The following is an 18,081-nucleotide window of genomic DNA, read 5'->3' on the forward strand; positions in this document are numbered from 1 at the left end:
AGGTACTATTTAAGAACGACTATCCACCTCGCCTGCTCAACAAACATATAAAGTTTAAATATGATTCCATCTTGTCATCTACCAGCCCTAACAACAATTTCGATACAACTACTACACAAAGCATTCAAAAAAGCTATATTTCCATCCCATATGTTGCGGGTTTGTTTGAGTCACTCAACAGAACATTCTCCAAATACAAAATTCAATTTGTGGGCAAATGTGCACATGATATATCCTTGTTGTTTGATTCGGGTAAAGACCCCTTACCCCTGGGCAATCGCTCGGGTGTAGTTTACAAAATACCTTGCAATCATTGCAACAAGGCTTACATAGGCCAAACTAGCAGACAACTACACACCAGGTTAACCGAACATAAACGCAATATCCATGAACACGAGGATAATTATACTGCATTGACGAGACATGCCATCGATTTCGACCACTCTTTTAATTATTCTCAAGCTAGCATTATTGACGTTGAACCTTTGTATTATAATAGGCTACTGTTAGAAATGTGCAATATCGTAGCACATCCTAATTCTGTCAACCGTAAACAAGACATAGAACATCTAAGTAATATTTACACCTCTGTGATACGACCATTGTAATTTGTCCATTACCGACTGAGCTTGCTCTCGATTTTACCTCCTTAACAAAAAAATTTTGTTTTCCGTTTAACCCGTTGACTCTGCGTTGCTCTGATAACTATCGAGATCGACCTCCTTCCACTACACACTAGACGTTCCACTTGTGCTTACGTGCTCTGACTCAACCATAACGGCTGTGTATTTTATTTCATTTTAACAAACCAACTATAATATAATTATGAATTCGTGGGAGTTACGTGTCACGAACGCAGTGTGTTTCGGTTTTTGTCTTTATTTTTTTTATTATTTATTCATCAATTACCAACACGCATTTATGTAATTGGAAGTGTCATCTCATATGAGGTAATTCCTTTTTTATATTTGCTTCAACACCTTTGCATATTATTTACACCAATATGTCTTATTTTGTCAAACCTATTTGTATATTATTTTATTTTATTTTGTTCGTGACAGATATTTAAATAAAATTGTTCTGAGGAGGGCCCCCACCAGGGCCGAAACGTTAACACGATAAAAAGTGTTTTGAGTTGTGACCTTCATATCCAAGAATAACTTTAATCGACAATTTTATCTATCCCATTTATATTTGATCTGCGGTATGTCTCCCGGGCCAGGTTGTATGTTCGTTCTGCTAGTTGACAGTCGAATGTCGTTAAAAGGGGCTAGATAGACACCATTTATAGTTCAAATTAATTTTCGTTTTTCGAAAAGTGGAAATTGATTAATAAAACTCGTAGAAATTACGAGCTGCTCGTAATTTCGACCCCGTTGAAAATTTTATTAATGCCACTTATATATAATGTGACGTATAGTCAGCCCGGCCAGGTTATGTGTACTCTGTGCTAGCTGTCGGTCGAAGGAGGCTGGATGGACCACGATTCATTTTTGATCGTTTGAATTAGTTTCAAGAAAGTGAGAATTAACAGATAAAACGAATAGAAATATAAGGTAGTCGGAATTTATATCCTAAAGATGAATCCGTATCTCATGTTAACATTTATATTTCAGGTTATGTTAGTGTGACGAGGTATGTTGTCTTGAGACCTGCGAGTAATTATTCGTAATATTTCTTTTCCCGTTCTTATGGAATTAACGAGAGCAATGCAAAGCAAATAACCTCTTTCCATTCGAATCACGATTCTCGTCTAGTTCGGGTCCTTTCCAAGTTTCAAAAGATACAGGCAGTCGGTATGAGCTATAAAATGCGATTCAGCAACAATTATCGTCCAAGAATTTCTAGTTGCGAGCATAGTTCACAGAGTTGTCACGTTATTTGTTTGTGTGAGCACGCGCAATACTCACCGGGCTCACCAGTAGCAGAAGGTATCACTAGCGTCGCCAATCTGTATCTGCGATAGAGGATGTAAAAGCATGATTCCGACGTGTAACGTTCGTGAAAAATGATGCCAAAATGAGATGTCGGTGTTTTCCGTAATCGGAAACCAAACCAGCTGCCATTCTGGACTTAGTTCAAAATGTATGTTTCATCAGCCCCGAGTGGCATCATACCATGTTTTGTCGGAAATTGATCACCAGGATTAATTCCCGTGCTTCCCTTTCATCTTGAAATTAATACTTATAACAATTATTGATATGGGCAAGGTTAGGTATTTTAAATAAATCCACTCGGTTTGGGGGTCAATCAAAAGATGGTTTATTGCCCCAGAGGAGGAAAACCTCAGCAGGAACTGAGTAAAAACCTCCTCGAAAATGTGTACAATGTATGTGTATGAATGTTGGATTTATGAGTGCATGTGTGCACTGGATGTATCTAGAGAGAAAATTGTGACGCTTCGAGTGAAGACACAATAGGGGTGAGCTCAACCGCCTTACAAGATGCTAGCGTGGAATCTAGTTACAAGATAATTATCAAGGCGATAATCAATCCCCCAGTGGGAATACAAGAGAGAGATGGAACGGCCGAGAGGCGCTATTTCAATGGCTGAGAGGCGCTATGTCATGGAGTGACTACGAGTGTCGACCCTCTTATGCCGCAGTGGCGTTGTCTCAGTTATGTATCAACACAACCATCGTCAGAAATACTACTTAGCGTCAGTTCAAATCAGAGATTCGAATTATAGGCTCACCAAGTTGGAGAGGAGCCAGAGTGCTGTCTGTCTCACGCGTATCAAGCAACTGCTTGTGCCAGCACATGTTGACCCGGCGTTTCTCCGACTTACCGTACTACGCATGTCAGGTAGCCATTGTTTTCGAGTTCTGCACAGATTTGAAGGTGTGTGTCACACGTAATCACATGAGTGTATCCCAATACAAGTAACTCTGCCGTGTAGGCACGATACATACCAGATGGTTCGATCTATCTAGTGCACCTGTAAAAATTTTCTCATTTTGTGTTAGTGGTCACCGATCTGTAAATTTTCATTCAAAATTTTGAAAAAATACAAAGTCGCTCCTCTCTTTGATAAAATAAGCTATCAGTTGCCCTAGTTTCGTTGCAATCGCTTCAGTGATGTAGGAGTTTTGGCTCTCCGCGTCTTCGAGGTGTACAGCACTTCTTTGATAGACCCTTAAGGTCAATTCAATAGCACCCTAAGGGGCTATTAAAGAATCAGGGAGATCCATACCTCTTTCAATCTCAGTATCGATTCATTATTTTTATGTTTTTTCGTAGATAATAGATTGAAGGATGAAGTAAGTTACTTTTCACCAGTAAACACCGCTCTGCCCAAGAGTGAGAGAGGAAAGTTACTCGTCAGTTGTGTGGGAGATCCATACCACTTTTCAATCTCAGTATTGATTCACTGATTCTATGCTTCGTCGTAGATAATATATTCTAGGGTGTAGTAAGTTACTTTTCACCAGCTAGCACCGCTTTACCCAAGAACGAGAGAAGAAAGTTACTCGTCAGTCACATGGGTGAACCGTACTACTTTTCAATTTTTGTATTGATTCATAGATTCTATGCCTTGTCATAAGTAACAGAGTGCGAAATAAGTTTTCCACCAGTAATCACCGCTCTGTCCAAGAGTGAGAAACGAAAGTTTCGTCAGGTGTGTGGGGAACGTTTCTCCTACGAAAAAGTTGATATTGTTAGGAAAATAAAACTCGGGGGGGGGGGGGGGGGCAGTCTTATGGAGAACAAGGTTTATTATCGACCGAACGCTTTTCAAGACTGGATACGAATGAATACAATTCACAAACTCCGAGTAAACAGAAGATTCGCTGGCGGGGAGAAGGGATAAGCCTATCTGCCTAAGGTGTCACACGCTCCGCGTGTGTGGATGTCAAATAGTATATTATGTGCCTAGGGCGTAAATCGTACGCCCGTGGTGCATACGATATTTTTTACAACAGTGTGCGGAAAATTCAGTCAAATATCAGTAATGTAGTCCCCGTGTCCAAAGATCTTGGAAAAGCCGACCTTTGACAGACCACTGTGCTGCGCGGTGGGGTCTAGGGGCGAAGCCCCCGCTGGGGGGTCGAGGGGGGCGAAGTCCCTCTCAAGTAAAATATTTTAGTTCAAGTTTTTAATTCAAAAAACGTAATTCATTTTTTATTCTGAAAATTTATCACATCGATACATTAATGAATCTTATCATAATACTATTTTCAGAACTTTTGTTTATAAATCAGATGGTTTACAAAATTATTAAATTTATGTTTAATAATCTTTTGTCGATTATTAATCAAATTATAAAAATTTTAAAAATTAACAAATCCATGTCAAATAATCTTTTGACAATTAACAATCAAAGTATAAAAATTATGAAAATTAACAAATTTATTTGACTTATAGTCGAACATAATTACATAAACGCTAAAACATAATTCGATGCTTGTATTAATCTTTTATTTGGACCGTTTTTTTGGTAACTGTTATAACGGTAGTTTGTATTTTTGATTTTTTCTTAGAACTTTCATCAGAGTCTTCATCAATCGCATCTCTTAGTTGTTTTCCAATTTTTCTTTTGTTATTCACGGAATTTTCGATGTACCCTTCGGCTACTTGCGTGGATTTCCATCCACCATGTCTTTTCAACGTCGTGATGTCAGCTCCCGAATCTACGAGCAGAGTGGCCGAAGAACGCCTAAAACTGTGTCCTGTATACAATTCAGGATTTTCTAACTCTAACCATGTGGCAATTTTTTTCGGCATACCACCGATTAAATTCTTCCCCATTGGTTGATTACAGCACTTGCCGTTGCGGTAACCGATAAAAAGTTTTTTTATTGGTGTATGTTTCGGTCTTAATAGCATGTAGTCGGTCACGATCTTGTGGTATTTACCTTCGAGCACGAAGGTTTTTGGTGAATGTGTTTTCGTATCGGGTATTGTCGCAACGAGATAGGCGTCGTGTAGTTTAATATTATCCATAGTCAAACCATGAAGCTCTTGACCTCTGCATGCCCCATGTATGCCAAGAATAAGAGCAGCCTACGGATAATGTAAATATTCATTCACCGTAATTAAATGTTTTCTTTTCTTTTCTTTTCTTTTTTACACGAAAATTTGAAAACTTACCTTTGTAGCCAAAAATTCTTTGTCAGGAGCTTCTTCTAGAAATGTTTTTATTTCAGCTGGTGAAAAAACTTTAGCTTTTTTCGGTGTGTATTTGGTGTGCAATTTTTTCAAGTAAGCTTGCAACTTATTGTAGCTACTGATGTCTATGGTATGTTCAATGTTCAACATTGTTTTCAACATTGAATATTTCGACCATAGAGTCGAAGATACAAAGTTTTGTGAAAGTCCGTGAAAGTATGCCAAAAACACTTTTTCATCGAAAGAGTTTGTTTTGTTATTTTTCATCCACTTTCGAAAATCATCGTAACACGCGCGGTAAATAATCTTCGATTTATCTGGAAGCAATTGGCTCACCGCATCTTCAGCTGCTGCCAAAATACCGTCCGGAATAGAGTCACTATCACTCATTTTATACTAACGATTATACGGAAAGATTGAGCACGTGTTGTATCGTGGATAATCAAAGCGGGACTGATTATATGGTTACGCATGGAAGCGGGTGACACACACACTCATGGACATATTATTGGTAGAGTCGGTAAGGTAGGATTTGAAGTGTCCAATTGATTATGAACTTAATTTTCAAATGCAGGCGTAAGAAATTTCAGTTATTATTTTACGCCCGCATTTTAGGGCCCTCTAATTTTCTTTCCTGTGTATCATGAGGATGTTTGAATGTAAAAAAACGAATTTTTTATTTTACGCCTGCAAGGTGTAAAATTGATTTTTACGCACAGTGTTGAAAAAAGTAGTATTTTACACCCCGAATATCGAGGTGTAAAATTGAATTTTACGCACACTGTTGCAAAAACAATATTTTACTAATGAAATCACAGTTTGGTTTTTCGTTAACTTGACATTCGTCGAATGCAGAATTGACGTACATTCATGTACGTTAATAATTTCCATAATCGGATCATGGTTTTATACAATCGTTTGCATACCTTGCGATGCTGATGAGCATTGTTGTGAAAGAATCACGAATTTTCACAATGCAGCGGGCGTCTTCTATGCAGGTTTCCACCATTGAACCTGGTTAGAAGATGCGCGCTGCCCCACCTCGCGGTGTGCGGAGGTACCTTGGTACTCTGCTCTGCATTACCGCGTTGGAAAGGGGCCGCATCGGAGTTTTCACGCAAATTTAAAAGCACCTTAAGGAATAGTAAAGAGCTCTGAATCGTCGTTCCCTATCCTTCTGCCGCTCTTATTTTGTAAGATTTAAAGACTGGACCCGTCGTGTGCTGTGCCACTTCTCGGCCGTGCACCAGCTGGCGCGTGAGTGCATACGAGAAAGAGAGGGAGAGTGTGCGTGTGTGTGTGCACCCGTGCCGTTGATGCCGAGTGCTGGCTCGTATTTTGCGGAGTAACAGCTATTAATAACAGCATTGCTTGAATTTGCCTTTGTTACGTTAGTTATCGCTTGTTTTGAATCTGTTATTTGTTATCAACTGCCACATTATTTTACTATAATTCATTCGGGATTGTATCGACGCATGACGGCACCAATGAATTCGTTTGCCGTTGTCGTTATTTAATTTGTTTTGCCCTCTGCCTTGTGCTATGGTTTTGATTTAATAAATACGCTGGTTAGACATCCAAAATCTGTTGATTCATTTAATACTATTTCATCTCCATCCTTACGTTCTCCTCATCGCCCACCAACCAGTCACATTCAGTCGTCGAGTTTCATCACAGTGTAGTATTGCTGCTTGCTATTCTTAAGAGTTGCCGCGCGAGTCGTTAAATTGGTAGCTTAGTCGAGTTTTCAGGTGTTTGCGAAAGCATCAGCTCTTTTTTGGCTCTCTGCCTGGCGCCCAACTTCTGTCTCCCCGTCGCGTCACCGAACAGCTACCATCTTGATTTCCGTGTTGGAGAACGCCACTTTTGTAAACCTGCCTCTGGGCTTATCCCACTTTTCCCCGGGTGAGGTGAAAAGCTCGTTCAATATATATATATATATATATATATATATATATATATATATAGCTGATCCAGCTTTTACCCATCAGAGAGGGTTCCTTATAAATCTATTATTTCAATCAGAAATCGATGAAGAACACACAATAACGGTTTTATCACATAGGCTGCGGCCCGTGATAAAACGTAACCGTTATAATATATATATATATATATATATATATATATATATATACCGTTACAATATATATATATATATATATATATATATATATATATATATATATATATATATATATATATATATATACATATATATATATATTGTAACGGTTACGTTTTATCACGGGCCGCAGCCTATGTGATAAAACCGTTATTGTGTGTTCTTCATCGATTTCTGATTGAAATAATAGATTTATAAGGAACCCTCTCTGATGGGTAAAAGCTGGATCAGCTTATCAGAACCAAAAAAAAAACCCTGGGTAGTTGAACTATACGGACTTAGGTATCAACAAAGCCGCCTGGATACATGAACAGGCACCTCCGCCCGTTGCTTCCTTCAGTAAGACAAGGGCTTGTAGACCGTTGCTTTAAACTAGAGACAAGTGAGAGAGGCGTATGTCACCTAATCGGAGATACGGGTTTTCCGGTACTCCCTTCTAATCGCGAACTCGGAGTAAACAGAGCCGCCTGCCTATATTTTGTTATGAGTTATTGACCCAAAACACCCCCCAACCTTTCAGACCAGGGAATACCTTGACTGGCTGTTGGTTTATTCCCCTCCTCTTTTCAAGATGAAGCTATGTGTTCGAGAAATGTGTTGACAGCGAGACAGACGAGTGCATGTTTAAATGGAACATATGTTTCAATAACTATTAATTCAAGTACAATGGTCTTTATCAGTAGACAATGATGTGGTTTTACAAAATATAACCATAGAGAACAAAAGAAATAAAAATAAAATTAAAGAAATCATAAAACTATCAGAATTCGTCGGTTCTGCTCCTAAATTTCCCTACAGCTCAACGTTAAATACGCGGCTCTACTCAATATTTCCTCTAGACGTCCCAGGCTATCGTGAACTCAAATTTCTATACTCTTCTCAAATTTTGGACTAAGCTCTTTGCTTGAATTTCCTCCCTAAATATCGTGAAGCTAAATTCGATAACGCTCTCTCGACGAGAAACGCCTCGTACAATAATGACTCAGCTCGGCGCTATGCCGGACTACTGGTCTAATAACTTTGACTATCCGTCTACTTTGTAACGCAGTTCGGCGCTTTCCGGACAACTGGTAACCGCTCTTCGTGGTCCTCCAGTTTTATACTCTCCCGAAGCTGTTGTTGGATTACCCTATCGACGTCATTTCCCTATTTGTGTGTTCTGTTGTGGGTCATCGTACTGGTATTCGTTTGTCAACGTCCGTCGTCTTTGTTTATTATTTTGGACGTTAGCAGGTCACGGTCGATGTCAATGGTCGTCCCGTTCAGCTGTCTGTGTCAGTTATTGTCATGATTCGTGTATGTCACGGGCACTGTTGGTGTTGATGCGATTTTGAACAACTGTCCGTTACAATATATATATAAAATGAATTATTTTCTAAATTGGAGGTGTTCCACTTCGAGAAAAAACTTAATTTTTCGGTATCGTAACACGTAGACATAGAAACTATGTGAACGACTTGTTAAATATTTTTTTCACGGAAGGTTGAGATAGCAAATGTAAAGAAATCATAAGTGCTAGTTTGAATGTACACTACAAGATTCTGTTACGTCCGTGAGTAGAGTTACTCCTGAGCGGTAAGAGTAAACTGGTTGGCTTCGCTTTTAAGTTCCAGGACAACCGGAAATCAGGATGAGGATCGAATAACGTAGGGTTTGTTTGAGATATTACTAATATATTTATTTCGAGGAAGTTCAGATGACGGTAAAAACGAAGTGTGTTGTATGAAGCTATGTAAGAAGTCTAGATGTGACGTTGTTGAGAGTTAGAATAGAAGTGTTCCTCGAGACGTGAAACGTACGGGTGCAGAAAAGGTGTGACAATGCTAGGAGTAGGGAATGGAATTTGATGAGTAAGCGTGATAGTGAATAGCGTGAGACTACGTAGAGATAAGAGGACAGGACAGAGACCATGAGATTAATGTAAGAACTGTGGGAGAGTTAGCGAGTAGGAAAAATAGAGAGAAGTGGTATGCTGGACGTAACAATTCAAAATTCGAAAACGATCGGTATCAATGAGCGTGTTCAGTTAGACTGGAAAGACCCACATGTTTGTTAATAGTATAGCAAGGCCGGTTCTGGATACAAACATCTTTTTCACCGGAAAACTCCCCTAGAGGCAAACCCTTGAAGGTTACCCCCACCTCTCGTAAGATAAAATATGCTGTGTCGATCGATCGTCAGTAAAAAAATCTCCCCAATGACCATGATCGCCGGTAACAAATCCCCCAAACGACCATGATCGTTGGTGAAAAAATCTTAGAAATTGCCGTAGTTTTTATCCGTCGTGCGTTCTTCATTAATAAGAAGTGCTTGAAATTAGCTACGTGTTACCGTAGCTCTTACCCTCACCAGATGAATAGCGCTCTCAGTCACCATGCGCATCGACCATGAATCCTCAGGGTTTCGAGCACACCCCGTGAATCCTCGGACGAACGACCGAGAATCTTCGCACGTGTCGGGTTGAGGTTCCAGAAGGTTCGAGAAGATTCTCCGACGATCAAGAGGTTTCGAGGGGAAGGTACGACGTTTGGAGGCTCATGCAACGACCCTGATTGAATTAAGGCCGACAAACAATTCTCGGAATCGTCCGGCGTATTTCAACTTGCCGTTGAGCGATCTGTGATCAAAAATTCTACGTAAAACTGTAATTTTATGTTTTCTTCAATAAACTACTTTTCATCATCAATATCAGGCGTTAATTGAACCTCTGTCCTACTAGTTGAGAGTTCATTTCAGAAATTGCCAGAATTCAACGGCGCTCCAAAATCCTTTGACCACAGGCCGCTCAACTTCAAGTCGAAACTAGTCCAACGATTCCAAGCATTGTTTTCGTCGGACGATTCCGAGAATTGTTTGTCGACCTTAAATCCTTTCTAGGCCACAGCGGGTCTTTCTAACGCTTACAGAACCTTTCAGAATTCATAATTGCCCCAAAATCCTTTGACTGCGGGCCGCTCAACGTCAAGTTGAAATTCGTCGGGCAGTTCCGAAAGACTTCTTATCGACGAAGAACGCACGAGAGATAAAAACTACGGCAATTCCGGGGATTTTTTATCAACGATCATGGTCATTTGGGGGATTTTTTTTACCGACAATTGATCGGCCGAGCACATTTTTGTTTTATGAGGGGAGAGGGGTAACCTTCAAGGGTTTGCGTATGGGGGAGCTTGCCCATAAAAAAAGTGTTTGCCAGAACTGGCTTTGCCATACCTCTCTTGTTGCTTTTCTCGGCATCATTCTGTCGTCCCTGTTACCTCGGGTATTCATAAAAAATTTGTATCATTTGTAAATTGACACTCAATTAGGATTATCTCGTACCATTTGATGCTAAATTCAACACAGTTCAATGATGATTGTGTTTTCCGTTATCATCTTCCTCGAAGTGTATCAGTTTGACACTTGTTCAAATGGTCCTTGGCATTGAGCAACAAAACATTTCTAAATACCTCTTAAATTCTTCAGGGGCTTAAGGCATTTAGTGTTGAATTTATGGTTTTAATCTCTCCTGACTTACGATATAGTCGACATAACGGGTCCACGTAAATGACCTCTAAAATTTGTTTTCTGGTGTTATTCGCCTGTTTAATCCTTTGTCCAGTATAAGTGATGAGCATTGCAAAAAAACCGTTTTAGAACAGGCTACACATATGTATAGTTCGCAAAAAAGATGATGAAAGTAAATCGTTCAAAATCTCGGGACTGCACAGGAACCATTGAATTGAAAGTTTGTCATCGAATTTCATGAAATCAGGGCAATCCGACTCACCCCTTTCGGAAAATCCGTCATCACTATACGTGGGATTAGAAACGAGCCAAAACAATCTATACGCATGTACCAGAATTTTTGAGGTTTGCTAATTTCAAAATCGGTCTTTCGTTACTGCGTAATTCTTTTTCATGCGCTTGAAGCAATTTCTTGCGGATAATCCCTGAGTCGATTTTAGTAACGATTCACCCTGTGAATGATGATAAATTCCAGATTTTGAGCTGACAGAAGACCTCAACGCTGATGAGGAGGAAGAAAGACGGCGTCACTCCAAGCGTAGCGGTGGTACTATCCGGCGAAAGTCTCGCGTCGCGAGGCAAAGGTCTTACGACGATGAGGTAAAGTCGGGGGGCGTTTCCGGTTCCAGTCAGCCCGTTCATACCGATGCGGGACTTAATCTGCCAGTTCAACTGCCCAGGAGGGCCTCCGCCTATGACGTCTACGCAACTCCGGGGGCCAGTGGACTCAACGCCATGGCCATCGCTGCCGCCCAGCAAAGAGCATCAATGTTTGCCCAAGGTATGCCATGGCCAAGATATTTTGTTGAATGAAATACATATTGGTTCGACAATTCATTTGAAATGAGACAGAACTGGCTGCACACATAAAAAAAATTTCAGAGAAATTCTTATAGAAATGTTACTCATCCGTATACGAACTCTCGATTTTGATCTAATCAATACAATCAAATAATGCCTTGTTTTATGCCAATATGAAAATAATGAAACGGACTTGGCTGGATACAACTACGTGGTTTCATTAAGTTAATTCAATGTGTAAAATGGATAAGGTGTAGTCAGTGAACCAAATTTCATAGCCGTGACGAAGAATTGATATTATCTTCCCAGGAACATTTTTCACATATTTGTAGCACTGTGACATACTGTAAAGACACCATCACATTTCAACTGTCATGTAAATTCTATACGACACAGGCGTCTCGCTGATTCGAAGTTGCAATGTTTCCATTACATCATGAAATTACACAACAAGCACAAATCCATGTATATCGTATGTCTTTTAATACTCTTTTCGTGCATTTCACAAATTTCATGTAACTGTAACATACGCAGATATCACGATGTCTCGTAATTGTTCATACGACTCGAAATATTTCAGAAATAATCCAGAAATGTTACACTTAAAAAATGTTATATTTTATTGCAACATTTCAAAATATGTCTATGACCGCAATATAATTATAGTTATATAACTTGTAATATAACTGCCCGGTCCGCAATCGCCAAGCAAATTTGCGGAAATAGCCAGGGATACAAGACGGACCTTGTAGTTGAAGAGCTCTTGGTAAACAACTGCGAGAGTTTTGTAATGACTCATAATTCAATATGAAGTAGATTAATTAAGGGTGTTCATGAGTCAGCACTCACTTGTAAGGTCAGATAGAGCGACACCTGACGGTGGCTCACTTTCAAGTATGTTAAATCATCACATACACTGAAAGTGTTTTTTAATAGTTGAAAGTTGGCGCTAAACTTGTTTATAATACGACCAAATGTGAGCAAGTGGTCAGACCACGTAGCTGCGGCACGCGGCGAGTCAACACGTTGCATAAGTAGTCGCGATAACTAGATCGGTACGAAGGTTTTGTACTGGCGAAGAATTTGTTCGTTACTTAATTATCACGTATAATTAAAGAGAAAAACAGTCGGACCTGAATTTAATGTAACAGATACAGTCAGGCAGTCGCTAGAAGGGCGGATTTCAAGCGCGCGGCTACTCGGAGCGCGTAGGGATAGGTGTATTAATAATTGAATTTCTTTTTTTATGAAATAAAATTATTTGAATTAAAAAAACATTGTATTTATCGCAATTTGTCGATGATATCACGTCAATTTAAAATTTTCAAATGAATCGGTATCGCATTCTTCATCAAATTGATCATCTTTGTCCGAATACGTTTCATCGACTTCGTCCTGTTGCTCAGACTCGTTGTCGGACTCACAATCTATAAAAAAATAATTCTGTATAGTGAACAAAATATTTGCAAATAACACTTAAAACAAAACTTGTTTGAATTAACAAAATAATTTAAGCAAGTACAAATTCATAATTTAATCCTCGTAGTCATAAAGCTTTCCTTTCGAACGGTTGTTCAAGCATAGTTTTTGGGCAGATTTCAAAGAAAGAAAATGCGTCCTTTTAAACAGATGTATTTGTTTTATTTCTACCATTAGTCTAAATGAAAATATAAATGTAAATTTTAATTATTATAGTTGAATAACATGAATAGAACCTATTTAATTATTGTTTGTATTTTTTGAATATATAAATTTATTTAATTAAACAAGGAATTCGATTGAAAATGTATACCTACGCGCTCTGAGCAATTGCACGCGCTCCGAGCAGCCGCGCGCGCTCGATCTCCGCACTTCCAGCGACTGCTCATTGCACCTTTTACTTTAAATTTAAGTCAGATAGTTTTTTTTTTTAATTATACTCTAACAAAGGGTAAAACCACTTGTTTTCCCCCCTTCATGACGATCTAGTAGTCATTACAGATAAAGAACATACAAGAGCTCTTATATGTTAGTTGTATAGCAAAGGGGATACTGGATACAAACACCTTCTTTACCAGCAGAGCTCTACCCAGACACAAATCCTTGAAGGTTACCCTCACCCTCGTCGATAAAATGCTCTCTGCCAATCGATCGTCGGAGAGAAATCTCCCAATGACCATAATCATCGGTAAAAAATCCCCCAAATGACCGTGATCGGTGGTAAGAAATCCCCGAAATTGCCGTAGTTATTATCCCTCGTGCGTTCTTCGGCGTTTAGAAGTATCTGAAATTAGCTATCAATCACCTTGGGTCTTACTCTTACCAGATAAATAGCGCGTTCGGTCATCATGCTCATCTAGCGGGATCGAGTAACTGCATTACCGAGCGCAGCCCGTAAACCCTCGGGCGTTCAAGCGCACCCTTCCATGAATCCTTGAACGTTCGACCGAGGATCCGCGCACGTGGCAGGTTGAGCTTCCAGAAGGTTCGAGAAGATTCTCCGACGGTCGAGAGGTTACAAAAGGGAAGGTACGACGTTGAGAGGCTCATGCAACTACCCTGAACGAATTTAGGCCGACAAACAATTCTTGGAATCGTCCGACGTGAACAATACCCGGAATCGGCCGATGAGTTTCGACTTGACGTTAAGCGGCCCGCGGTCGAAGAATTCCGGCCCGACAGTTGACACTTGTCAGTTACGTTTGCGAATTACCTTTGTCTGACTCTGTTCTACTGCACCAATACGTAGGTCTAGAATTCGTGAACCTGATACCCGTGAGCAAAGTAAAACATCCCCATCCACTAATACTACTATACTTCCATGTATCTGTCTGGCGATTAGTTCACTACCACACTCTCGTATATAAAGCGTGTGAGACTTCTTCGCCACATTCCTTCCTTACTATCTCACACGCGCTTGCAGGTCCGTTCAAGAAATATCTTGAAATTTTCGTCAAAGAATATTGCATACGGTTGTTCGCGAATTTTCGACAATGCGTGAATCATGTTGTTGCTTGCTCATAAAAGGAACCGGGCCAGCGTGGAGGAGTCATTCTATAGCAAGCCAGTTGACAGTTTAACGAAAAACGCTGAAATTATACAAGCAATTCAATTTTTTAATACTAAAAATCGAGTCATCCTCCAACCAACGGACATGCACGGGTGGTTTAAAGAGAACGTGGAGCAGAAAGTGTTGGCCAAAGTGAAGGATTTCCAAGAAAAAGACTCTGGCTGGTCGTTGATCGAAATAATTAATTTGACTATGAATACTAACAAGTACGTGCCATTACGAGGAGGTGTGTTCACATACACACCACTACCTGAGGATATTCAAGATGAGAAGGCTGTCGTCAACATTCGTAACAATGACTCATATTGCTTTCTTTGGTCGGTCACCGCAGCCCTCTTTCTGGCCAACAACAATACCAGCGTAGGCACTTCGTATTGATATTTCAGCTCAGTGCTACGGTATAATGGTTTGAATTTTCCAACGTCTTTAGATCAAATTCTGAAATTTGAAAAACTTAACGAACTTTCGAATCACGTCTATGGTATAGAATGTGCCGAAAAAAAGCACGGTGAAATTGTATCCGTTTACTTAAGCCGAAAAAAGTCTGATGAACCTGTGATTCATCTTTTAGTGTTAGACTGAAATTGTTCATGATGATGATGATATGGAAAATTATGGAAAGAAAGTAACACATCATTTTGCATGGATTCGAAATTTATCGCGATTAACAAGATCACAAATTTCTGGTCACCGTGCTCGTACTTGGTCATGCGAGAGGTGTCTGTCACACTTTCAATCTGAAAGATGTTTGTTGGAGCACAGAGTTGATTGCATGAGTTTCAACAAAACCAAAGTTATTTTACCAACAGAAGAGGATGAGATTCTGAAATTCAAAAATTTGAAGCATAAAGAAACCGTTCCTTTAGCATTTACGCGGATCTTGAATGTTTAGTGCAACATATTCTTAAACGTTTCGGGAAAGAACGAAACATTTATCTGAAGCATATTCCGTACAGTATAGCTTATCATCTGCATTGTGCGTTCAACAATTTAATTTCAAAATTGAAAATTATTCGAGGAGAGACTTGCATTCAATGGTTTATGAATGAGTTAGTAGAATTGGCACATTCGGTGGAAATATATTTGAGAACTGTTGTACCTATGGAACGTCTGACGCGTTATCAAATTTACGAATTTCAATCTGCTAAAATACGTCATATTTGTGGAAAACCTTTCACGCCCGAAAACGTGAAACATCGTGATTACTGTCATTTCACAGGCAAGTATCGTGCTGTTGCTCATCCAAGCTGTAATTTGAATTATCAAAATTCACATGCTATCCCAGTTATATTCCACAGTCTATCAGGATACGATGCGCATTTTCTGATTAAAGCGTTGGCGACATCATTCGAGGGTAATATTCAGATTTTACCCGTTAATAAAAGAAAGTTCATTTCATTCACCAAATATTTCAAGGGAACGCATATAAAGTTTAGATTCCGAGATTAGTTTCGTTTTATGCCCAGCAGCCTTGAGAAATTGGTAACGTATTTCGATGATGCTTAGAAGACTATTACACGCAAATTTTGCGGTACCTTGGATGAATTTCAATTATTGACCAGAAAAGGTGGTTTCCCGTGCGAATACATCGATAACTGGAAGAAACTCGAGAACAGATGACTACCAGCCAAAGAAGAGTTTTATTCTTAATTAAACGACCAGGACATAACAGATCACAATTACGCGCACGCATGCAAAATTTGGCAAACTTTTAACGTCAAAACTTTGGGAGAATAATATTCAGACCTGTATTTACGGACAGACATTTTTTCACTGGCTGACGTTTTTTAAAATTTTAAACAGAATTGTTGAACAACGTATAGAATGGACCCGTTACATTAGTACACCGCGCCCGGCCTGTCGTTTGACGCAATGCTGAAGTGTACCGACATCGAGCTCGAGCTTCTCACTAATATCTAGATATGATTGCGTTTATCGAAAAAGGTATTCGTGGCGGTGTGTCACAATGCTCGAACAGACATGCAAAGGCCAATAACAGGTACATGGGAAAGGCATTCGATCAAAAAGTCGAAGAATCTTATCTCATGTATTTTGACGTTAACAATTTATACGGTGTCGCTATGAGCTTTGCTCTGCTATGAAGTTCCTTTGAAAGGGTATCAGATTTCAGACAATGCGACCTTCTTATCACCTCGGACGAAGCGGGGTTCGTTTACATATTAGAAGTAGATTTGGAATATCCTGACGAATTGCACGGAATGCATAAAGATTTACCAATTTGTCCGGAGCATTACGTATCTCTGATTTCAAACAGTAGACTGTCGAAATTGACGTCCACGCTATTTTCCAAACAAAAGTACGTTATTCATTATCGCATTTTGAAACAATGTTTGTAATTAGGCTGAAGGTGCTTTTAAAGACGCGTGAAAAGTCCGATGCGGCCCCCTTCCAGAGAGAGCAGAGTACCAAGGTACCTCCGCACACCGCTAGGTGGCGCAGCGCGCATCTTCTAACCAGGTTCAATAGTAGAAACCTACATGGAAGAAGCCCGCTGCATTTTGAAAAGTCGTGAATCTTTCGGAACGATGCTCATCAACATCGCAATGTATGCAATCGATTGCATCACATCATGATCTCATTACGGAAATGATTGACGTACGTAAATGTACATTAATTCTGCTTTCGACTAATGTAAAGTTAACGAAAAACCAAACTTTGATTTCATTAGTAAAATATCAATTTTTTTGTAGGAGAAACGTTCCCCACACAACTGACGAAACTTTTGTCTCTCGCTCTTGGACAGAGCGGTGATTACTGGAGAAAAACTTATTTCACACTCTATAACTTATGACAAGGCATAGAATCTATGCATCAATACAAGAATTGAAAAGTAGTACGAATTACCCATACAACTGACCAAACTTTCGGCTCGCTCTCTTGGAAAGAGTGGTGCTTGCTGGTGAAAAGTAACTTACTTCATACAAGTGACGAAACTTTCGTCTCTTGCTCTTGGGCAGAGCGGTGCTTACTGGCGAAAAACTTATTTCACCCTTTAATCCATTATAGGAGATATAAATTTGAAAAACTGGTGATTTCGAAAAATTAACGACGGAGCCAGAAATCGAACCTGGTATCTAGAGATGCTTGACCGGAGCCTTACTCCACTAGACCACCTAGCCGCCCTAACTCTGTTGTCTTTAATTCCTCTCATCAACAGTAAATTCAAATTTGTACTCTTGTGCTTTGTATGTGTGAATAGAAAGTTTTCGTCTCTGGAGCACCTGATGTAAGAATTTATGTAGACGAATGTTTACATGTTGGAATCTTACGCTTCTGATGGGTAGCACGCAAGACGCTCAAAGCCGTCTAATAAATGATATGCGGATGTGCAGTATCATTAGTTAGGAGAAAATTCATTGTTGGAGATATAAATTTGAAAAACTGGTGATTTCGAAAAATTAACGACGGAGCCAGGAGTCGAACCTGGTTTCTAGAGATGCTTGACTGGAGCCTTACTCCACTAGACCACCTAGCC

At 39.6% G+C, this 18,081-nt stretch overlaps 1 protein-coding gene across 2 annotated transcripts in view; it reads left to right on the forward strand.

Moving 5' to 3' along the window:
* LOC124309248 (regulating synaptic membrane exocytosis protein 1) overlaps positions 1–18,081 on the forward strand; it is a 1,429,783-nt gene that overhangs the window by 884,629 nt on the left and 527,073 nt on the right. For both annotated transcript variants that reach the window (XM_046772697.1, XM_046772698.1), the window contains exon 8: positions 11,211–11,516. In XM_046772697.1, the coding sequence (XP_046628653.1) occupies positions 11,211–11,516 (306 nt within the window). The remainder of the gene's footprint in view (positions 1–11,210; positions 11,517–18,081) is intronic.

Source organism: Neodiprion virginianus, chromosome 7 (genome assembly GCF_021901495.1).
Source record: "Neodiprion virginianus isolate iyNeoVirg1 chromosome 7, iyNeoVirg1.1, whole genome shotgun sequence".
Classification (NCBI taxonomy): domain Eukaryota; kingdom Metazoa; phylum Arthropoda; class Insecta; order Hymenoptera; family Diprionidae; genus Neodiprion; species Neodiprion virginianus.